This window comes from Labeo rohita, chromosome 1 (genome assembly GCF_022985175.1).
Source record: "Labeo rohita strain BAU-BD-2019 chromosome 1, IGBB_LRoh.1.0, whole genome shotgun sequence".
NCBI classification, from domain to species: Eukaryota; Metazoa; Chordata; class Actinopteri; order Cypriniformes; family Cyprinidae; genus Labeo; species Labeo rohita.
Window position 1 is genome coordinate 31,949,567 of NC_066869.1, and position 25,323 is coordinate 31,974,889.

General features: G+C 36.7%; 1 protein-coding gene across 5 annotated transcripts in view; it reads right to left on the reverse strand.

Annotated features, from left to right (window-relative positions):
* Nucleotides 1-1,844: 1,844 nt before the first annotated feature.
* bnc2 (basonuclin 2) overlaps nucleotides 1,845-25,323 on the reverse strand; it is a 168,132-nt gene continuing 144,653 nt past the window's right edge. For 4 of the 5 annotated variants that reach the window (XM_051115775.1, XM_051115754.1, XM_051115762.1 and 1 more), the window contains 2 exons: nucleotides 13,637-15,945; nucleotides 1,845-6,321 (listed from right to left, as the gene is read on the reverse strand). In XM_051115775.1, the coding sequence (XP_050971732.1) occupies nucleotides 5,562-6,321; nucleotides 13,637-15,945 (3,069 nt within the window). In that variant the 3' untranslated portion in view covers nucleotides 1,845-5,561. Of the gene's footprint in view, nucleotides 6,322-7,298; nucleotides 7,373-13,636; nucleotides 15,946-25,323 lie in introns of all 5 variants that reach the window. The other variant, XM_051115784.1, reaches the window with a different exon arrangement.

Sequence of the window (25,323 nt, forward strand, 5' to 3'; positions counted from 1 at the left end):
CGAGACAACAACTGATGCAGCATCCTGAGTCTCCATTCTAGAGAGACAAAGCGGATTGACCAAGTTCTGAGTCTCTAGCCCAGAGAGGCAGAACACACAGACATTTGCAACAAGGTTAAGCTCCGGCGAGCAAACCTTCACTTCAGGTACTTTTGCTTGCGTGTTCCAAGCTAAGGACCTTCAGCACCTACTCCAGGGCCACATCTGCGTGTTCCAGATCTTAGGACCCTTGGTGCTCCAGGAGATCAGCATCCTACAGCGCTTCATCTTCAAGGCTGTCGAAATGGATTCCTGCTCCTTTCCCCACTGTACTGCCACCAGCGCAACCAGTGGAAGAAGTCGTCGCCACCAGACTGCTCATCAACCACAGTGAACGCAAATATCACTTCCAAACCTCTTCCAGAGACCTTGGCATTGTTGTATATTATCAGTATATGATTTTCTAATTTACCTTAGATATTATATAGCTGATTGCAGTTGATAACAAATCTTACACATATTTGTTTGATGCATAGTAAGGTTATTCAGCTTGTTTCAGAGTAGCAACAGTTTATCTTTCCAGATAACATAGCTCTGACATAGGAAGTCCCAACATAATCATTTTATTGCATCTTATGCACTTCATTCCTTCTTCATTCATGGTATTCATTTAGTAGTTGTTGATTACTCTTGTCTATCTTTTGTTAATAAAATTTATTTTATTACAACTTGTGTCTTCCTTGTATTGATAATACAGAAGAGGTTCTACAAGTTAGAGATCCCACCAATCTTTCTTATGTGATGTACTCATAACCACACATTAATTGACACGTGATCCAAGAATCATAACGTCAGCTGTGACATGAGTACCCATCACTACCGTATTTCACCTCCCTAGGTTGGCGAAAGTTAAATTCACTACATTAATTGGCGTCCCTAGGTTGGCGAAAGCGAAATTTATTACAATCTGTATAATATGATCTATTGTATTTCAATAAAGAAAAGAAGCTCTAGGGTTGGATATCGAGAACCGGTTCAAAATTTTCTAGAACTGGGTATTAGACACATGCATTTCAATTCTGCTTAACGATTCCTGCGTTTGCATTTTAATGTGATTTTAAACAATTTACGCGCAAAAGGGAAAGAACTTGAGCACTGTTTGTGTGCAGCGCACACAACAGCAACCTATAAACGTGCTGCCTATCATTAATGCAACTCAAATAACAAAAGAAAATCATTCACTGATCTTGACTGAATATCATTTCTAATTTTAACGACAATTAATGTATAGAAAGCTATAGTGTTTTTAAACTTTTGATTTCAATTTCTGTACCTAAAATTTGTTCAGCTGTATTTATTTATACTATTGCTAATTGCTTTGTTTGCTCCTATCTTATTACTGACTGCTTACTTGTCTTTAACAATTTAATGTTTAAAATGTATTAGTCTAGTTGTTTTTGCTGTGGTATTTTTTTTTAAACCATAGGCAAATGTTCCTAGGTGTAAAAGGCCTGAATATTCTGTAAGATGCTTGCTCATGTTATTAAGATGCAACAGAATACTTTGTAAAAGGACAGAATAAGTTTGTTTGACATCTAAATGTTTCACTTAAAAAAAAAAAAAAAAAACAATTTCCATCTTATTGGAATCAAACTAGGAATCAATAAGAATCGGAATCGATAAGCAGAATCGGAATCGGATACCCAACCATACCCAACCATTCTAATCACTGACTTTACTAATCAGGTCATCCTCTGTGGCATAAATAGGAAATTACTCCTGTGAGTTGCAGTAAGTGCTAACTTCCAACTGTGCAAAGACACTGTCTGACCCAACAGAATAAAATACTTCAACGTGCCAGTGACTGATAAATCTTTAATATAAAATTGTACAAGAATTCTGATTTGTACAAAAATTCCATTTACACACCATATGCATTTTATGCAAAAAAAGAAAAGAAAAAAAAAAAGTTATGATACAAAAGATTCCAAGAAATGTAAAATCATTAACGGAGGACATCGTACTGTCTTAATTATGGGATGAAAAGTAAACAATTTAGACTTAAAGTAGCATTGATGAGCTATTAATATCACCCATCAAAATGGATGCACTTTTTCTTCAGTGGGCAATAAAGACAATCAAACAAGACAACTACATCAAACATCACATTAAAACAAAAGTAAAGGTTAACAAATATTTCAGGCTTATTTATCATTGTTTGTGGTTGCACAACACATATATTATACTTGCACTGAGTTATGGACTATGGTTTTTCTTTCCATTTCTTCTTTTGTATCACTGATCATCATATAACTGATCACAGAATGTTCCTCTGTGTTTATTTGTTAAATCTATATATTTTGTTTGACGTAGGTCTTCTATTCTGAAGTTTCAATTCCATTTGATCTTTTTTGTGCTTTTTCACTCCATGCCCTCGAAGGAACAGTGTTAACACAGCAAACTTACAGATCACCTTTGCAAGAGACTACATTCTGTAGTACTACAGTCTGTGATGGTCCTGTCCTCAGAGCTACAATGAAATATTTAAGGCTCACAGACTCTTTTAGCTAGTGGCTTCATGGTAAAAGCCTAACTCTGTGGGGACAATGCAGGACAATAATGACTGCCCAACTCTGGACACCAGAGATCTTGATGGGCTCTCAGAGAAGAATATGCTGGTCATTTATATGCAGGGGAAAAGGAAAATAGGTGCTGGAGGGGATAGTACAAGAGTAGGAATTTATTCTCCAAAAGAAGATCAATGCATTATAGCAGAATGTCCTGAGAAATGGTTTATTTTCATTTGCTTCTTCATTCCTTCCTTCCTTCCTGCCTTCTCTCACAAATATCTTTTGTTAAATGACTGACACTAAAACCCATTTTTAAGACCATTTCCCTGTTATATATTATGGCTACTCAAAGGACTGCATTATTTTCAAACTTTTTTTTTTTTTTTTTTTTTTTACAACCATCAGACAAATGTAATGCTAATAAAAGCATAATGTGTACGGAATCAGGGATTCAGATTTAGAAGTACTTTTCTATCTCTAAACAGACTGAAATATGAGACTTTTTCTTTGTGCCCATGCTGTGTATCTCTCTAGAAGTCTTTAGTTTGACAGTCTGGAAAATATGGAGGCCATGAGGTTGATAACTTTCACTTTGTGATATTACGTTACTCATCTACATAAATCTTCTTATTAGCATTATGATTATTGTTGTTGTTGTTAATAAAAATAATAACTCTTATTATTACTATTATTATTATTATTACTATTTGGGTTTCAATAAAGCACCATCCTTTGTTAATCCTAAATATGCATTCTGTTTTGAGGTTAACAGGTCCTCACATTTCTGTCATCTTACTGATTAGTTGTTGGTGCAAGAACTACAGAGTTTGGGCATTGTTTTTGAAGCAGTAATGTGCCTCTGAAGTGGCACTCTTTCATAGCCCTTTCAGAGAGCAGGAAAGTAAAACACCGCTGTGACTCTAGGGGGAAACTTGGCTGTATGTGCTCAATTTTCCCCTTATATGGAATAAACAGGCAATTACAACTCCTTGTCTGTGTTGTGTGCCATCCGGTGAAGTTAAGCATATGCTATTAGCCAGTGTCCCTGTAGGACCCCCACTGTGGCAGCAGTTGTGATGGGGGTAAGAGGTAGTGGGTAGGGTGGTGGCAGAGTATGAAAAAACAGAGGAAGGAATGAAAGAGAAAACCAAAAGGACAGCTTGGGTCTCTTCCTGATGCAGTATTGTCAGCAGCATTTACTGAATCACTGAATTTAATGAATTGACAGCTGAATTATTACACAGATCAGTGGTGAAAATATCTCAAGGTTCTGTGTAGCAACACATTTTGAATGAAACACACTACTATTCCCTCGTGGAAATATCTCTTAATCTTCATGCCTTCCATCGTACCACAAGGACTGCTGCTGTTATAGTACATAAAGGAAGGAAAAAATACATCTAGTCTTTGTTCAGTATTAAAAACCTTTTGAACTGCATGGAGTTTCAGGAATGTAAATTACATTTCATTCATTCATAATTATCTTTCATTGCATTTATTCCAATTGACAGCAATAGACATCAAAGGGCTATTTTGCATTCAGTTAATTATTATAAACAGATTATTAGAAATAAATAGTCATATCTACATACCCACTAACTGGATCAAATTTAATAGTGCTTTCTTCTTTGTCTTGATATTTTGTGGCCAACAGACAATATTTGCCAGGAACAAGATAAAGATGACTATTGCAGCAGTTTTCAGAGGTTCTGCTGTAAATGAACGTCTGGAACTAAAGCGTCTCAGGAAACTACCCAAACTTGCTATCAATGTGTCATTTCTGTTCATGAGGTTTTGGAACATTGTCTTTAATTTTGGTCACAGTTTAGAGCCTCTCTTGTGTGTCACTCTGAAATGGCAATGACATTCTTATAGGATAAAACGGATCAAATTTATAGAGACAAAATAAATTACAGGACACTTACTAACTCTTTTAAAGTAATACTACATGCAGCAGAAAGATTTTCTACCTAACCTCTGGGCTAATTCAGTCTTTAACCATACACTTACACACTTCAAATTATATGATCAGAGTCAGTAATACTTTTTACTGCATTCAAATGAATATACCTGAAACACTTACTAAGGATGAATACTGGGTTTAATCATGTCAAATGAGATTACTCTCATATCAAGATCTGGCACATTTCTGTCAAAGGAACAGCAATTACCGCTTGGCACTGTATCCTTAAAAATGTCACTTTCATGTTGGACAACCATCATTGTAAAGTGTTATCCTTGTAATAATGTTACAAGTCCCACTAGTATAGTTGCAAAGTGCAAAATTGATTTTTTCTTTCTTTTTTTTTTTTTTGTACCAAAGCTATAAACATGAGAAAATAAAAGAAAAAAGGTACTTTGTCAGAGCTAAAAGCATGCCATCTGTATATCTAACACGTAGATAAAACAAGTCACATATCACATGTTTTTACTTTTTCTTTTCTAAGGTAAAACATTCTTAAAGCCAATATAAATGAATCAAGCTAGGCAGATGCTACTTTGTCTTGCTTAACTTTTTAAAATGAAAGTATTAGACTAAAAGAAAATTAAAACGAACAAAAAAGAGAAAATATCAACCATCAATACAACTGTTTCACACCAAAGCCCCTCACAACATTATTATTTACATGTTTAAGCCAGTCATGCTCTTGTATGTGATTCTTTAAAAGCTATTATTACACAAATACAAGTTTTTTTTTGTTTTTTGTTTTTTTTTGTTTGTTTGTTTGTTTGTTTTCTTTCTTTCCTCATGATCATTTCTGCAGGCAAGAGTCACAAATTAAAGATTGAGGAGACGTTTGTGTGAGGGATGGAGAGATCTATGATGGTTAGTCTTTTGCTTCCAAAAAACGGAAATGTCAAAAGGGCACAATTATGCTCTAAACTTTTCATACTTGAAAAGATGTTTGAAGAGAGAAATAATGCTGTTTTTATAGCATTATGTTGCTGGGGAATGGAGAGGGAGTTGTGTGGAGTATTTGGAACTTGAGGCAGTGTGGTGAGGAGGGATGTCTAGTCAATCATTGTGGTATAGGGGGCATTTTTGTGTAGGTTGGGGTTCTGGCTATGTCTGTTTCTGCTTCTCACAGAAGAAAACATCATGTTACAGCCTGGTATTTTGCATTTGTGCATTTCACGCAGGTGGACAGTCTTGTAGTGCACCCGAAGGGTCCCTTTGTTACTGTACAGTTTGTGGCAGATGGTGCACAGGATGCCTCCTGTGCCATTACCTCCACTGGATGCCAAGACGGATGGTGAGAACGAAGGATCACAGTGCAGAAGCCCCTCCTCTGTGGCTCCTTCTCTTCCTTCCTTCCTGGCGTCCTCCGTATCCTTTCCCTCCCTTGCCAGTCTCTTAGCCACAGTACTGGGGGTGCAGTCCTCATTGTCACTCGCACCCTCCAGGTCATCCAGCAGGATGCCCTCATCACTGCCCTCATCAGACTCCTGTGAGGACTGCACACTGCCACTTGATTGTACACTGGAGGTGGTACTCAGGTCAAGCACCATGTAGTCATCACTGGGGCCATGGCAATAGCCGTTGCTGTGTGAATATTCTTTAGCGACTGGAGATCTCATTCCCTCATGTCCTCTATCTCGTGGTGGTCCAGCATTCCCTACCCCCTCCAGTCCTAGATGGTGGTCAGCATAGATTGTTGACAGAAACTCGGCACGCAGCTCTTTAGGCAAGGTTGTAAGCTGGGGGTCCAGGACAATGTCATCCAGCTCTTTGGTCAGTAGTTTGCGGTGCAGGTTGATGTTGGAGCTATGTCTGCAAGGAAGAGAGGATAGGGTTCTTGTAGCAATTTATTTGAACTGCAAACATATAAAGATCTGCAAACATACATAGATACATACATAAAAAAACGACAAACAAACACACATTTCCAGTATTTTCATGCTTTCATTCGAGTGAGTGCATGAATGTGTGTTACAGCACACTACTTTCTGACACAGCAGAGAGTTCAATAACTCTAACACAGCTTAGACAGTACCCTGTTAAAGTGTTTACTCCTGTCAGCATGTCTGCAGGCATGCACAAATGCAATTGACTCTGACTCAATTAAATACTCCACCACATTGAATGGGAGTTTATCAATTGATTTGAGCCATGGTAATGCAATAATCGAGGGAAACTCAATAGCATATTAACTCAGACTTGGACAGCATTAGCACACTGACTCACTCCTGAAGGTAGCTTAATAGAGACCCATAAGCTTATTGTTCATTTAGGTTTCACTTTAATAAAGATGAGCTTTCTCTCACCCTAATCCAAGATCACATAATACATAGCAAGAAAAATGACTTTACATCAAATTATCTAAACCTTGACTTACTTTCTTACAACTTAGTCTGCCTCTAGACAACTGATTAATACCTTCCTCAAATATTACCAGACCATGCAATAAATATGTCAGTCCTCATGATGTGCAACTAACAGTTGAATAAATATTGTGCTTTCACAGAAAACAAAAGGAAACTAGTAATACTGATGTAGAATTTGTTAAAACATGGAGCAACAAAACCAAAATAAAACAACCAAAATATCTGTGTTCACTGAACCTCTGTAAGTGTCATACAACCATTGCCTACCACATTTCCAATCTAAAAGTAATAGTAATGTAGATACAAGAAAGCAAAATAAAAAGACCTCAGGGATCCCAGGCCATGCATATGGGCTAAAAGTAACTTAAATAATAACCTAAATGTAACTGATAAATAGATTGTACAATGTATTGTAGAGCTTACCAGCAGTGCCATGGTTGATGCAGTCAAAAAGGGTCCCTTTTCTTTAATTATTTAGTTCCCTATCCGACATTCTCCTGCAAGAAGTAAAAATAAATTCAATTGAGGGACCCTTTCTGGTGATATAAGGTATAGAGGAGTGGACCACCAAAGCATCATCAACATTCAAAAGAGCAGTATACTGACTAGCTGTGGTGATCAACTGGTAAACATGTAACAATATGCGTGTGTACACATAGTTGACCATTATTACATATTGTTTATTTATACAATATCAATCCAGTTCAGCGTTTTAAGAAGGATCTGACAGGAAACAATTAACCATCTTCATTGATATCCTAAAAATATTTAAGGGGATAGCTAACTGTATTTTGAGTAACTCATAGCAATTATTTAGAACTTGTTCGTTTATCTGTAATTTTTAATGCAGTTGATGATGCTTAAGTTGGCAGCTCCTTTTGCAGCATATGACCATCCCTGGAAATTGCACCCTCACACTGCTCATAAGCTCTAGGCTGGCATAACTAATTGGCATCTAAACTCACCTGCATGCTATATGATGTATGGCATCTAAACTCACCTGCATGCTATATGATGTTATTACAATATGATATTATTGTTGTCTTAACTATAAATGTATGTTATGAGTCCTTGTGATGTGGCTTGATGAGCACATTTTTCTGTGATGTGTTGACATGTTTCCTATTAAAACTGGAATGTATATAGATTAGCCAATAAATAGCCAATTGTGTAGTTTATATCACAAAGATGCATTTGACAGAAGACGCTTAATTTTACATTGGAGGATTTTTTTTTTTGCCACCACCTTTACCTACACTTTAATTCAAGCCAATGTCTAAAGGTGACAGATCTAATGAAGAAGTGTTGATATGTTTCAGTGGTATGCTTTTAATTATTTGTATCTACAAACTATTGTATGCTGTATCTATAGGCAGCCTATTGACTGGATGTGTTTGATCTGTTTACATCAACATAACAGTATAGTGAGCACACATCACTGTTGCATTGCCTTTGCTTACCTTTTGAAATGAATAAACTCCAGCAACATCCTTTGCAATCAACTTACAGTTGGAAAACTAAATAAGGTATGCACGTTTGAGCAGCCAAAAACTAGTAAATTTCTACATGCTAATTGCTATTAGTCAGGGAAAAAAAAAATAAAATAATAATATTTATAATTGACTTCTTGTTCGAGAAAGCATATTGTTGCACACATTTTTGGGGTACCTGTTCTCAGAAGATTTATTTTAGATCTTGACTTGAATTGTGGTGTAGATAAAAGTGGTGGCAAAAAGTCACCAAGTGTTAAATTAAGTGTCTACTGTGCATCTTTGCCAGATTGTGATGTAAACTACACAACTGGCAATTTTTGGCTAATCTATGGAAAATTCCTGTTTTGTTTATTATTTTTTTCCTAAGCATTCTAAGCATTTTTCTTAGCTTTTTTTAATATTTAGAAATAATCAAATTCAAAGCTAATATACACGGATTATAAAAGGTCTTTATTAGATCTTTAAAGGTTCTCAAAAAGTCACATTAATATTAAACACAGAGAGAGACACACAAAAGATTTAATGCAACAAAGCAAATAGTGCATTTCAGTTAGTTTATGTTGACTAAAAATGGTAAAATACAAAGCCCAAGCCATGATACTGCACGGTGGAGAGTGAGAGTGGAGACCCTTTCATTAATCAGGTTAAGCCTTTCTGCCTCATTTCCTTCTCCCCTGCAACCCCATTTCAGGCCACAACTAAGTTCTGCCCTCGGTCCCCTGCTCCATCCCCCAACACCCCCTCAGCTCTCTCTCCCTCCCTTTCGACCTCTAATGTGGCAGCCAAACCAATTTGCCCGAAGCTTGAGGCAGCTTCTCCTGAGAATCCATTTTTTTTTACTCTGCAGAGGAGGCAAGAGGTATGGCTCTTAATGTGTCTTGTCCCGAGAATGTTAATCATCTTTAGGATTTGATGGCCCTTTTGGTTCCTGCCAAGTGTGCACATTTGCGAAATGAGTTGTAATACTCAATTGCAAAGGGAAAGAGAGCCACATTAAATGATGAGGTGCTTTGTTTTGCCTTTATCTTTTCCTCTAATGTGTAGTGGGTAGCTGAAGATCAGATCACTTTCTCTATGTCAAGGCCACCATTATCATAATAGCTGAGAATATTCAACAACATAAATGACAAGGTTTAGTCACAGTCTGAAGTGCTGAATTCTCTAAGCCTGACATCATATGTCTCAACACCACAGGAAGAGAGGAGAGGAACGGGAAGATATAATTAACCTTCACTCTAGCTAACCACAGTTGGCTTGTGTGGGACCGTAGACTGAATATTAGCACACCATGGGAATCTGGAGTCAGGCAGACACTCAGGGTCATTTGCAATAGCGAGGGCAACATTTAAAACAAAACAAAAAACAACAACAATGAAAAAGAATGAAAGAATGAACAAACAAATGAATAACATAGGAGAAAAAAAAAAGATTTCATATTTGCTTTAGGAAATAATGTTTTTAATTAACAAAGAAAATAAAGGGTGAGGTTACAGGTGTGTGTGTGTGTGTGTGTGTGTGTTTGTTTCCTGCAGTCACTATGTAACATTAAATTACAGACCCACTTTCTCCCTCTTCTCTACAAAAAACAAGTAAATAAATGTACCTGCTGTAATTAATAATAATGTTCTGCCACATTCCTGATAATTCCTTACACTTTTATTATTATTATTATTATTATTATTATTATTATTATTACATCCTCTAGCCAATGTTTATTCATTTTAAATTGGAAATGGATGCTTGTTTGAGACACCTGAACAGGATGCAATTTATCAAATTGACTTCCTACCCAGGGATGTCAAGAGCTCATTTAAAAGTCGGTGTGGAGAAGTCTGTTAACACTGAATTTAGATGCCACATTAACATTTGTTATTTGGATGTTAAAGCCATCTATGTTCCAACTGATATTCTTTCTTTCTTTCTTTCTTTCTTTCTTTCTTTCTATTCAACCAATTAAATGGTTGTATGAACTATTACATTATTGCAAATACATTAAATTCTTGAATGAATTTCAATGAGCAAATATTGGTAGTGTAAAACAATGATGGTACTGATGAGTATTATATTTACATAGGAACATACAGTTTACAGTGTTTACAGAGTTTACAGTGATTGCATTTTATTTGAAAATATGTATGATATGATAATAACTGTGTATTATGAAATCCATTATCATAATGAAAAATTGATGTTCTTCTTAACCCTGCTGCAGAATGTTTTATCTTAAAACATTTGCACTGACATATCAAAAGCAGCATTGACCTGAATATCGAAATATGTTAATATCATATAACATACATTTAAACTCACAGTTGTTTTAAGTGTTTTTCCTACATGTCCTTGTTACACTTTACATATGCTTACTATAGTAAAAACAATAAATTATGCATAATTACAAGAAACTAACTCTAATCCAAACCCTCTCCTTAACCCTAACCCTATATTAAGTACATGTAGTTAATTCAGTACCCAAATGTATAATTACACTACAACAAAGACAACATGAAGTTTTACCTAAACCCTTTATGAACTTCTGTACTGATCTGATCTGATATCCTATACACTCATTTGCAGACTGTGCTGCTTGGGGCACTCTTGCCTTTTAGAAGATCATCCCCAAAACCTGTGCCCTCCACTACTGCTGACAGGGGTGGCTCACAAAAAAAAAAAAAAAATCCTCCCTCCACAGGCAGAAGGAAGTTATTGCAGCACCTGAGTACAATTGCACAACAGTGGCTCACTAACATCTCACTACTCAACTCTCTACTCTTCTCGGTCCTATAGTCACCATGTTTACACTGTAACTGCTAATAAACAAACAGGGCTAGAAACAAGTGCCACCCCTCATTGGAACTCAACAGAAGAAGGGAAGATATCAGGGGTGGGTACACCTTCGGTTTTCATTTGCAATTTCCAGTGAAGTGGAATAAATGCACGCAGCACACAGTAAACATCCTTGTTTATACTAGTTTCTGGGGTCCTAATGGAAACATTCTATATATACAGCGCATTCAACGCCAGTGTAGACAAGAATGTCTCCTACGCGACTGAGGTGTTTTGTTGTTGAATATAATAAATAATTTTATTATAAAGTCATTTAATAATAAAGTCATTTACTCCTGACATCTGAGTCACTGAAGACACAGTGGATTATTATTATAATTTTTTTTTGAAGGAAATATATATATATATATAATTTTTTTTTTTTCGAAGGAAATGCACAATATCACAGTCACAAATCACAATCACACAGCATGCGATTCATTTTAAGTGCAGGTCATATTTTAGGATTTTTTTTCCTCAGGTCCCTGAGAACCTGACACGGACAGACTCCTGGTAGGTTGCAGTTCTGGAAACTGGTGGCACTGAAGACTAAAGGGATCCTGGTGATTTCACACCTAATTCTTTATCTTAATTCTTAAAGTATTTTGCTGTTAACATGCATTCTTTCTTATCCATCTGTTTTTGTCTGACCTTGCTGACTCAATGAGCATTTTGCTGTCCAGTGGTCATAATTTAATTTAGCAGTTTCTGTATTGCATTAGTTCTGAATATTTCTAATGAACATTTATTTATTTTCTTTTCAGTGTGAGTTAAATCTCTTTTTTGGTTCATTTTACCAGTAAAAGAAAAGAGTATACAACATTTTTCACTTCCAGCCCTTGTTAACAATTATATATCATGTGCAAATGATTAAATACAAAAAATTAATAGTAGTTATGATTGATGTGGTTTGGAATCGGTAAAATGTTTGAAAAAATTACAACAAGAATATCAACTTGCATAATAATTATGCACACACTGTGTTTGGTGCAGATTAAGGGCATAGTATTTTTAGTGCTATATACAAGATTGGGGTCCAATTTGAGGCCAAACATTCCTTATTTTACTATCTTTATGCAGGCATTTGGTCCTCACAAAGTAGTAAAACAAGTTCACACACACACACACACATACACAAATGTAAATAAACATGCCTTCTACCATTTGTTATCTAAACAAAACTGTCACTTATCTCTCTTTCCTCTGGAGTGAATGAGATAGATGAGGTTTCTTCTTCATTCTCTCTCTCTCTCTCTCTCTCTCTCTCTCTGTGTATCTAGAAGGCTTTCTCTGACATGCACTGCACTGACACTACATTTGTCTCAATCCAGATCAGTAAATTTTGACTTGAGATGGATTAATGTTTAAATGTGCATGTCTAATAAGCCTTTTAATATTTCTGTACATTTGTTCTTGATTCTTACTATTTACGTCAATTTTTAAAGACTGCATGCATTGACCTACAGAATGTAAGTGTGTAAAAGGTCCACTAAATTATACTAATTAGTGTTTAACCTTCAGCTAAATTATGTTAGTACTAACTTTTGCCACTTGTGGTATTATTGCTGACTTTTATAGCATTTTATAGTTGCACTTTAGTTCAGTAGTCCACATTAGACATTCTATTAACTTTGTTAGTAACTTTGCAACTACAAGTCAACTAACTGTCATTAATTTGCAAGTACATGTCTGCTAACTCTCATTAGAGTATTAGTAGACTATTAGATTAGGGTTAGTAGAATAGGTTGACATTTGCTTGCAAATAATCAGTAGAATGTTTGCTGGGGGATCATCAAAATAAAGTGTTAGCAGACAGTCTACTAATACTCTAATGACTGGTAGTTGACATGTAGTTTCAAAGTTACTTATAGTCAGAGTCAGTAGAAAGTGGACTATCAAAATAAAATGTCATCCATTTTACTTGTAAAGCCAAAACAATTATCTTTGGAAAGTCTACATTTAAGTAAAGATAGGCTTGTTGCTTGCCCTCTAGCATAAATGTATTCTGGGACTGTTTATGGTAAATGTGTTAACTAGCAGTGAGTGAAATCTGCACCTCCTGATGCGCTAATGAATGCAGTGGTTTGACAAGCTTCAACCTCTGCTAATGTATGCATGTCTACCTGTGCGTGACAGGTGAGCAAGTACAGGTAAACAGCACATTAAGTCATTAAATAAGCATCTGCAGAAATGTACAATCAACACATGTTCTTCCCGTTAAAAAAAATATATATTTTTTTGTTTCGCCTCAAACATGCAATAAAGACTAAACAGGTTACCCAGTTACATCCTAACTTCATGAAACCTAAAATAATAATGATGGTGATAATAATAATAATAATAACTCTGAAATATATATATATATATATATATATATATATATATATATATATATATTTATTTATATAGTATAAAGTAATTGAAAATGAGGGTTATGAGTCTCACCTATCTCTGCTCCGTCGGGAGGGGAAAGCAGCGTTGCATCCAGCCACAGTACACACATGCATCTCTTTTAGGTGCACATTCTTGTAGTGCAGTTTGACACTGTACGAACTTTTAAAGCTCTTTTTGCAGACGTAGCAAATCTTGGGATCAGGACTAGAGCAGAGATCACTGTCAGGGGACTGAGAAGGGAATTTTGGTGGGCTTGATCCATAGCTCATAGAGGAGATGAAACTTTCATGTAAGGCAGCCATGCTGGCAGCAGCGGCAGCAGCAGCTGCCATACCCCCATTGTAAAGGCTATATTGACCCATGCAGAACATGTCATAAGTAGGATCATTGATCTCCTCCTTGATTTTGATAACAGGCTGGTGTTGAGAGGGTGGGGAATGGCTTTGTTCCTCAAAATCTTTCCGTAGGTGTCCCTCATCTTCTGTCCCCTGGTGTTCCTTGCCCAGGTTTCTGTCTAGGGCTGGCTGATGTACGTCAGTGTCCATTAGGTCATCACGGTAGAGCATCTTGGATTCAGATGTCTCTGACTCATTTTCAAAATCACGCTCATGATCTTGGTCCTCAGAGGTAAAACTGTCAATACAACGCAGGTCACCATGGCCTCTACTACCATGACTCCCACTGCAGTCTTCTTGGTCAGGATGAAGCATGCCTCTAAGAGCTAGACTGGGACTCATTTCATCATGTGATGGAGACTGATGTCCACTGCCTCCACAGTGATGACTGCTGCTGCTGCTGCTGTTATTGTTGTTGTTGCAGTTGCCATTGACATTGTTATGGATGTTGGATGGCTGATGGTGGTGATGGTGACAACTATCTTCATCATCATCATCTTTGTCATCATAATCATCTGCCACATCTATGACTTCTTTCTCTATCTTTACTGGCATGCTGGATTTGCGAGGCTTCTTTTTAGGCATAGGGTCAACAGTCACAGAATCTTGGGTACTGGGAGTTGTGGGTAGGCGATGAGAAAACGATGTTTCAGATACATGCATGTTGTGGGAGCTAGCAGTTAACATCTGTTGCTGGTCTGTTAGAGATGTGCTGTTGGTTGTGGCAGGCAAAATTGGACTGGTAGGCAGAGAGACTGGGGGACTAACTAGGTCAGCGGGAGAGAGCAGTGTGCGATAAAAAGGTGGCACAGGTTGCACTGGCTGCACAGACTTCAGTGAAGGGAAAACAAGGGGGCTCTGCAGAGGTGACTGTATCATAGGGTCAAGAGGTGGGGTGGCAAAGCTTAGTGGTGGTCGCCCAGGGCTAGTTAGATTGAAGCCACTTTTGGCACTTGATATGACAGGTGTTGCTGTCCCAGAACTGGAGCGAATGAGGTCCTTGTCCCGGTTGTTCCTTAGCATGGGCATATGTAGACGAGGATTGGGATTAGCGCTATGCCGGTTACGACTTCGCAGTGAGCTGAAGACCATATTGCAGCCTTCAATAGTACAACGGTGCTTAATCTTCAGATGCACAGCATTGTAGTGGATCTTTAGAGTACCCTTATCATAGAAAGTCTTGCCACAGGAGTTGCAGCAGACTCGACCCTTACGTGAGGTTGCACCCATACGACGCATGCGATGCATTTTGGAAGAGAAAGAAGAGTGTGTAATGGTTTTCGACTGTTCATTCTTTTCAAAATGGTGATGGATCTGGTGGTTGTTCAGACTACTTGACTGCTGCTGTTGCTGCCCCTGTGGTTGCTGTGTTGGTGTCTGCGGTTGCTGGGACTGCTGTGTAGATGGTGTTGGAGAGATGGGTGAAGCTCTGTTGGGTTCTGTTTTAGGTTCAATGGCATTAGGTAAGGTCCCCATTGTTCCTCGACTAGGGCTCTGACCACTACGAAATGGTGAGAGGGACACTTCAGATTCACTGGTCTCCACTTGCTCGCTCTGATTGGGCAGATTTGGCTCTCGCATTCTGAGACCTGATTGCTCAATGGTCAGTCCATTTGGTGGCAGCCCTAACATGGGGGCTGACACTGGGTTGATATACTGGAAGGGCAGCAAGAAGGCCAAACTGTTTGGGATGTTCTCAAAATGGTGAATGCTAGAGGGGCTGTTGTTTTCTAGGTGTGACAGAAGGCCAGGACTACGTGTGCGATTGTTGCTTTCAATAAAAGTCCTGATTCCAGAGTCAGTCTTTGATGAGGGTACTGTGACTGCCTGACCCTCCTTTTCCTGGATGGCCATCAATTCCACAATAGACTTGGTTTCACCAAAGCGCAGAAACTGTTGAAGAGTGATGATCTCCTCTTCCCGAGACATTATAGTCCATCTGTCCAGAACCTTGCCTGCAGCATCCTAGAGGCCATATCAGAGAAAAGAAAAAATATTTATTTATTTATTGTTTGCATAGCATCTGAAATGATATAGGTGATGGGTAGAGTAAGGATGAAGGAAAATCACCCAAATGAAGCAATATATAAAAACTTATAATAGAGTTTCCAACTGACAATATCTAGGTGTCTTTTTTTCCTTTCTTAAAGGTAAAAGTCTTTAGCCATTTAATAGAAGCTACCAGTGTTCATTTATAAGGGGGTCCCCATGAAACTATAGAGAATACATCAGTCTATTTGGTGTAAGACAATGTACAATACTTCTCAGTAGATGTGACCCTTTCTGTCTCTTCCACAATTATCCACTGATTACTGCTGTTGATTGACAGTAAAAAAAAAACAAAAACATAAGAGATTTAATAAAGGGAGTAATAATAGATTTAATATAAAATAATTTTAATTTTCGTGGCAGCAATGTTTGACATAAAAAATAAGCAGCTCATGTTTATTTAACTATGTCTTTGAAGAAGCCTTGAAGGTGACAGAAATCTTGTATTACATTTATTAGGCAGGATGCAGATCAGTATTACCTGAGATTTATGTTAATTGGAGTTTAGAGGACGCATGTCTCAAACTAGATTAAATATTAATGAAGGCATACTTTATCAAGAAGATGGTGTCAACTAAAAACGTGTTTGTTAACTTATATAACATTTGCCTTCAGGCACACAAGTACGGAATAATGTAAATCTCAACATATCATAAACTAGCCTTGGTTTGTGTATTAGTTTGTTTGCTTAATATTATATTGTTATTGTTGTTATTCATTCATTCATTCGTTCGTTCGTTCTGTAGAGTCGGAACCATGGAATGTGGGAAATTTCCATCTTGAGAGAGCAGTATTGCTCCAGGAGGAAAAATAAGCACCACTTCCAAGGAGTTTGAATTCAGCCAGCATTCTAAGTAATGGTATTATTAACCACTGAAAAACAGTTTGAGCTTTACACACTTGCCCACTGCCAGACGCTGAGACATGGCAAGAGATTTTGGGAATGGAATCTTGGCAGCATCTTTTAGTGTTGTGGTCAGGCTTGTAACTTTGATACATAAAATTTGTGACTTAGTGTTTTGTCCCCTCTCTCTGGTACCTGCATTATTTGACTCTGAAGTATGTTTCTTGACATTACTGTGCTTCCTAAACCCCACTGTATTACGAAAATGAGAATAATGAGTTTGAAAATTAATCATCTGTTATATATTGCCTTACCACTGGAATCATCTTCATGTGACCAAATAGGCTTTTAAAGTCATATAGAGTAACCTTTCATATGCTATTTATAAAAGTGTCTATAAATGTTCATTGGCATTTGCCACAGGCTTTGATGCCGAAATTGTGCCATTCTGCTCTTCCTACCACGAGAGTTTATGAATGGCACTTTCTAGTTTAAGGGGATAGAAGATTAGTTTGCTCTTCTCATACATGATCCTGTTTACCCTTGACGCAGAACAAGGCAACATCAAGGGAGCAGTGGTTGTTCTGATGACAATTAGAGATGACACAAGGCAAGGCTTTGTCTGCCCTAGCCTGCTAGGTTCTATGAATGATAAATGGTTACTCTGGATTTTAAGAGCTGTAAAAATCAACAGCACAAAGCACAAAGGGCCTTTAAGGCGCAGACAGAGAATAAATGTTTAAAGAGAGTGGGAGAGTTAGAGAATGAGAGAAAGTGAAGAAAAGAGAAGATAGTAAAAGAGAACGAGAGGTGGGAATACAGAATGGTTTCACAACAGCATGGCCTCAGAAATTTAAGCAAGATAAATTCTTCAGAGACAGCACATCAATAGTCACTGGGGTATTTGTTGTTAAATATACATTAAAAACATTTTACACTTTCATTCCGTGTTTGAGTATGAGTTTAGCCTGGAGGTAAGACTTTAAATTTCAGCCTCAACAATATTATTTTATATGGCACAGTGGTTTGAACTCCTGTATTTCAATTTGATGTAAGTAAAAGGGAAAAAAAGCTAATTACAAAGTGAATTTTTAAATACTGCTACAAAATGCTTCAAAAAATAAATACAGTGGAATTTTTAAGCAGTTCTCTCCTCCTGTTCTTTCTGTGTATTTTCCTGCTTCTAGATGTTCATTACCTTCCTTCAGTATTTATATTTTTGTATAATACATGTCATGCATATTCACACAAATTTTCTGTGAAAGTCTGCTAAAGAACATTTCATCAGGAAAGCATCTGTGTACATCTGATAAACATGTTTTAAAAAATAGATTTACATACACTCTAAATCACAAAAGTCTTTCTAAAATTGCCTAAATGTCTATTTAAAATTTGACAGGAAATTTTAGAGATGTGTTGCAAATGCTCTAGGAAACGGACACATCAAAAAGATGTCTGTATGATGTATGTCTGCTATCGGTGCTACTGTACTATCTATTTCATTGCTGTCTGTATTACTGAAAACAAGTATGAAATATTTCCCTTGAGTGAAATGTTCCATCTTTGTACAAACATGAATGAACATGAAAGAAAATAATTTTAAACTATTTATAAAAATTGTTCTGTCATCACTTACTTACCCTAATTTTTTTTCAATCCTGAATGATTTAGGCTGGCCACACACTAGACGATTTTCAAATCTTAACTGATTTTAAAATGATGGGAGAGGGATTTTTAGCCTTGTAATCCTCTAAATGCGCACACTAGACGATTCGACCAGAACACGACACAACCACACACTTGTTGATTGTAGGAACGGTTTCACAGTGACGTGATCTCACAGAGACTTGCGTGATCAAAAGTGACTATAGAACAAAAACAAACGGAGAACAATCGATGTTGTCAGCTGGCTCTCCTGGAGTTTGTTCTGTTTCACAGAGAAAAAACAGAATATGGTATAAAAAGAATATGGGTGATGTCTCAGTACCCTGCTTTCGTGTCATTTCGTGTTTGTGGCTGCCAAGTTTCAGATACAGAAGCACACAACATCCGGTAGATGACGCTTGCTCGCTCACATTGGCTATCGCGGATATCACGCCAGAAGCAGTCTGATCATGAGTTGTAAACATCGTAGCATAACCGGACATTCAGCGCTCATGAACAAGCTGAGAACAGCCTTACCTCATTCAGATCTTCTGGAATTTGCTGCTGGCTTTGATGTCTCTATAATGGTTAAACATATAATTAATTAGGGTAAATTTAAAGGGCTGTTCTCATTAATCTATTATTTGTTCCAGAGCAAATTGTTTTGGCTAAGGGCAACATAACTTTCATTACTTTATAAAGTCTTATAACTTTATATTTTTATATAACTTTAATGCTGTAACACTGCCTTTGTACTTTTGACTGAATTGCTTATCAACTTTCATGATGACTGTTGTTGTTTATCAAACATTATTATTCAATAAATACAATTTTATATAAATAATAGTAGCATCTAGTAATAGCATTTGGTATTGAGAAGCCATCTGTGTTTAGTTACATTGTTAGGCCTTTTTTTTCAGTAGTAAAGACTTTTATATTAAAAGAAGTGTGAGAGAAGTGGATTGCTCATAATACGAAGCCACTGTGCCGCCATATTGGTATTCCCTAGTATCCAGATTGACATTAATCCCTATTGAATAAATAGGAAATCGTACGATTTTATGAGAAAATGCAATTTTTATGCAAATGTCCTAGGCATGTAAATGGTTATTTGTTTAATGTCTGGAATTTCCCCTGTGTACTAAAAAGTTACGTATAATATTCATTATAGTAGCAAACATCAGATGAACATGATTAACATGGGATGGACAGGATCCTCAGCATATGTATTACTAATTACAATGTGCTCATTCTGAAATCTGAACAAAGTTGTATGTTTTGTATATGTTAATTTGCCTTGTACATTTATTGTTTATGTAATTATGTTGTTTTATTGTTTTTATTCATACAGTAGGGTAACTGTGAATTACTTGTATTGTATTATTTATCCAAATCTATTTCTGATACTAACACCAGACATATGTTCATGTTTAATATTTTCTACATAAAGAAATATATTTTGTGCTGAATCAGTTACCTGAATAATTTCAGTATATTGCTTATTCTGCCCAAAAAGACCATAAACATTGAAGATAACATCTGAAGTAACAATTAATTTATATACACATATCAGAAAAATGAATCCTGTGTGACTGATATGCATGAAATCAGGTAATTTTAGGTCGTTTTTTTTTTTTTTTTTCTATTTTACTTTTGTTGGCTTCACCGCTGAATAATTTAGAATGCAGTGAATCCAGTCATTTTAAAGATCAGTGGTTGTAAGCAAGGATGATATTTTTTACTTTCAACAACACCTTGTAAGACACAATCAACAAATGCAGTGAACAACGTTGTCATCGGAAATCACCCTTAACAGATGAAAGAATACTACAACAAAGATAAATCTCTTCAGTAGACATTCAAACTAGTTTTATTGTGAATATGTGATTAAGCTGAAGAATGCTATATCAGATGCAGGTAAACACACTCACTCACCCCATCTCTCTCCCATAATACTCTACTCTACATAATACAGTAAGTCTCTAATACACATAAAGATGGTCACATATTCACTATGCCAGTGTTGTTTCCAAATTAGTAACGGAGGCTTGGGCTCGTCTGTTAAACTTTCAACTTGAGATTTAAGTCCGTTGTGGAAGGAAGTAGTTCTGCATACAAAATATGTATGCAGGAGTGTAGCTGAAAACTAAAAACTGTCTGATCTTAATCACTGATCACAGGCTAGTTTATAACACAGTTCTCTATCTCTTCTCAAACAGGGACCCCATTTTCAATGCAGTGTACGCTTTTGGCTTGGAGGGAGAAGATTAAATGCCCCACAATGTTACACATCTCTGAAATACTACCTCAGCTCATAACGATAGTTAGTGATTGGTTCAATTGGGTAGAGTTGTTACAAGGAACAAGTTTAACTGCAACAATCCAAAAGTAGGTGTTTTTTTTCTAACTTGCTTGTTATCTCATAATAAATGATCAGAGCAGCCAGGAAACAATTATTTTCAAACAGTGTCATTTGCATTTGCAAGTTCAGCAAGAATAACCTTTGACTGTTTGGACGGCTGCCACTATTCAGCACTGTGCTTTTCAAACAAATGTGACACTGGCCAAGTATCACTTATGAGTTTATCTATTTTTTTTTTCCACATTTTTCAATCAGAGTATAAAGCAAGAGAAGACACTGGACTGTAAAGTTTACCAAATGGAGTTGGTTAGAAGCACTGGAGCCAGCCAGCTATCATCATACAGGTCACAGACGGTACTTTTGGAGGGCCAGTGTAAGAGGGGCTATGCAAACACACCTATCTATAGTTCCAGAGACATCTGGACCCAAGCAAGCCAAAGCTAAGGCGACACTCAAACACACAGAAAAACTCCAGATTGTGTGAAAAGGGGGGTGTTGTCTAGAGTTCTGCTTGGAGACAAACATCATGTGCTTTTGATTACATTTAAGAACATTTATTTGCTGTGATAGCTCTTTCCCATACCTATATCCTATTGAGTATTCAGTTCTTGATTCAAGAAATATTATGCTGGATCGAAACTAAAACTAAAGGAGATGAAGAGGAGGCAACATTTAGATTGACTGGTACGATAAAATATTAGTATGTCTGCCCACAAATCAGCCTCAGGTCTTTAGCCAACTCCCTTGCATTAGTCAGGCAACAAACCTGCCATTAGAAGCACTTTTACACCAAGGCACTCATCTCCCAATTAGCTTAATGTTGCTTCTATCTATGCATTCTGCAGATTTGCCATACTCAAATGAAATCTCATTAGAACCGTCCCCCACGCCCCCCAACGCTGTGATGGATTACACTGTCATTACACATCCCTGACTCCTTTACATAATGTGGCTGAACACTGTTTGTGAGGTTAAAGACAATTAGTTAATAATTATAGCATTAAGTCACAGGTCTCATCTATCCATGGGGCAGTCAGCAAATGCTGCAAATGTGTCAACTGTGATGCCTTTATTTATCTCACTGCTGCTGGTGTCACTTACTGCAACCCAATAATGATGCTGGAGGCATGAGCTTTGTAAATGGTCTCTGAGGACAAGCAAAAGATGGTCACATATTTACCATGCCAGAATTGTCAGCATAAAAAAGCAGTCAATTACTCAGTTATTATATTAACATCCCCCAATCTTGTGTTAAAGGCTGAAGATTACGCCACTGAATAAAGTCCTTATAACAATCATCACTTATCATAGTCATAGGATCATTAAGCTCTGAGAAATATACTATAGTGAGTACAGAGTAAGAGCAGGTAAATACACAGATCATGGCCCATGCATGGTACTCTACCTTTTCTATGATAGTATTATTAATATTCTGTAATAAATTTGTTTCCTTCTTTTTATTAATATTATTTTGGTCAAAATATTTCAGTATCATATTTATAAAATGTTCTTTCTTCCTGCCTAATGTAGAACCAACATTTCTAAAGCATCTAATTCAACATGGACAATTGGTCTGGGAACCACATTGATCCAGTGACTCCCAGTGGACACAACAGAAATTCACTATTGATCAAGGGGTAGCTATCATATCCCAGAACCAAAAATCCCTTCCATCCCCTGTGTTCACTACTTCAAGGGAGGTTAAGCAGAGGTTTCCCTGTGATCTTAGAAGGTCTTGAACCCATGAATTGCTCAGTATTCTACTTTCTGACCTTTTTTTATTTTAAGCAATGAATAATTGAGTAGGGAAGTGGCAAAAAAAGGGGGGAAAGGCTCAGTCAAAGCCCAGTGCCTGGAGCCATGACATCAGAGGGAGAGCTCACAAGAGTCTTGTGTAACTCTCATTGGTCAAATGGTGCCTAATGATTATCATAGAGCCCTCTATTCTTAGAAGGGTAAATGTGGACATGCAATGTTATATGGTTTTTATAGCAAACCATTGTGTTCAATTGTACGTAAATGTGTAAAGGCTCATGGTATTAGTGAGGTGTGTGGCTCAGCCACCCAGTGACTCATTTATCTGACATTGTGCTGGATGACACATATGAAGCAAATGTGGAAAAAGAACACATCCAGACCTCCTGCCTAAATGATAATCATAAATGACTGCTCATGAACTCTGGTGAAAATTGGTATACACTGACCAAGCTGAAGAAAATCTCAGCATCCAAATAAAGTGTTGCCTATTATACATGCGCACACATGGCCCACTGTGAACATTCATATTTTCTATAATTTGGAACAGGTCGACTCTAATTGCATTGCCTTGCATTGTCTCTATGCAGAACACAGGCTAAAAATATATCCCATGTGTACACCACAGTCGTGAGGATTTTGAATTTTCAGACATGTTTGCTAAATTTAATTGAAAAAAAATAATAATAAAAAGAAAATAATAATGAAAATACTCAGAAGTCTACCTTATGTACAAAGGCATCCATGTGTGTATTATTATTTTCTGAAATACTATCCCAGATCATAGTTGATTTGGTTCAATTAGGTGGAGTTGGTACAAGGAGCAAAACTCCAAAAGTAGGTGTTGTTTACTAACTTTATATCTCACAATAAATGTGTGTCAAAACAAATCAGAGCAGCCTAAGAGCAGCCAGGACACAGTTATTTTCAAACACTGCCATTTGTGTTTGCAAGTCCATCAAGAATGACCTTTGACTGTTTGGACCATTGCCGCTATTCAAACAAATATGACACAACCAAGTACATTGACAAAACAACAACAACAACAACAACAAAAAATCTGAGATCTACCTTATGTACAAAGGCATCCAAGTACAAAATAAACTACAATATTCCCTGTGAAGCATCTGAAAAAATAAATTAATAATAATACAGTTTTTCTCGATTGCTAAAACACTATAACCAGTCTTTTGAACTAAAATTTCAAAACCATAATGGCATTTTTCAAAAAGCACACCCATTTCCCTGAACTATAAACACTATTTCCCTGCTTTAACACATGAGTCAGATTTGGTGAACTGTTACTGCAAAACTCTACACACAAATCCCTACATTTCTCAGTGCTTACACCATGTGATCATTTAGAAAGCACTAGCATTCAATATTGTTAACTGAAGTCTGCAAAGTTTGAGCTCAATTAGAAAACAATTACCCAAATGGAAACACTAGGACTCAAAATTTGTCACACACCAATCAGAACCTTCGATGGAGATAAAAGGGCCAAAGTCAGCTTACAGTTTGGTGCATTTCTCAGATCAGAAATGACATTCTCAATACTACTTGTTCAACCTCCACATCGTCTAGTCACTTGTACATATCATAAAATGTTTCTATTTTTTTTTTTTTACAGTTTTTCTCAATTGCTAAAACACTATAACTAGTCTTTTGAACTAAAATTTCAAAACCATAATGCCATTTTTCAAAAAGCACACCCATTTCCCTGAACTATAAACACTATTCCCCTGCTTTAACACATGAGTCAGATTTGGTGAACTGTTACTGCAAAACTCTACACACAAATCCCTACATTTCTCAGTGCTTACACCATGTGATCATTTAGAAAGCACTAGCATTCAATATTGTTCACTCGAGTCTGCAAAGTTTGAGCTCAATTAGCACACAATTACCCAAGTGGAAACACTAGGAGTCAAAATCTATCACACACCAATCAGAACCTTCGATGGAGATAAAAGTGCCAAAGTCAGCTTAGTTTGGTGCATTTCTCAGATCAGAAATGAAATTCTCAAAACTACTTGTTCAACCTCCACATCATCTAGTCACTTGTGCACATTGTGCAATTTTTTTTAACAAGTTGCGTTTGCTTTGGTATATTCATGCAGCTGATTATGCAACTGATTTGTCTGCGGTTTTCATGTTGCTATAGTCTTTCCCCTCAAAACATCAAGTCATTAGCTCATTGTATATGTCTTTGCAGTAAATGCTACATTTTTGATCTAGCTGTCAAGCATATTCTACACATTTCTATTAGACTTTTTGTAAATTTGCCATGAATTGTTCAAGTGAATACTGACTTTCACTAATGTAGAGACTACAGATCAACCGATGATAAAGCAGTTCTCTGTAATAGCTCAAAGGTACATCTCAACATCTCATGAACCTTCAGTTGGGAAGCATATATAGACAGAGGACAACACAAGAGTTACAAATTCTGGACTTTCTAATTTATATTTCGGCCTTTGCCCATATTTCTCTTTTCTATTTCACAATGACTTTGTAATGTATTTATATTTTATTTCTTTTTTTTTATGTTGATTTTTTTTTTTGTCAGACCACTAGTAAAAGTGTAACTGTGTATCCTATCTGGTCTTTTTCAATCAATATCCCGCATACAGTAATATGCAATTTCGAAGACAAAGAATAGGAGGTGAAAGAGGAAGAGGAGGAGAAG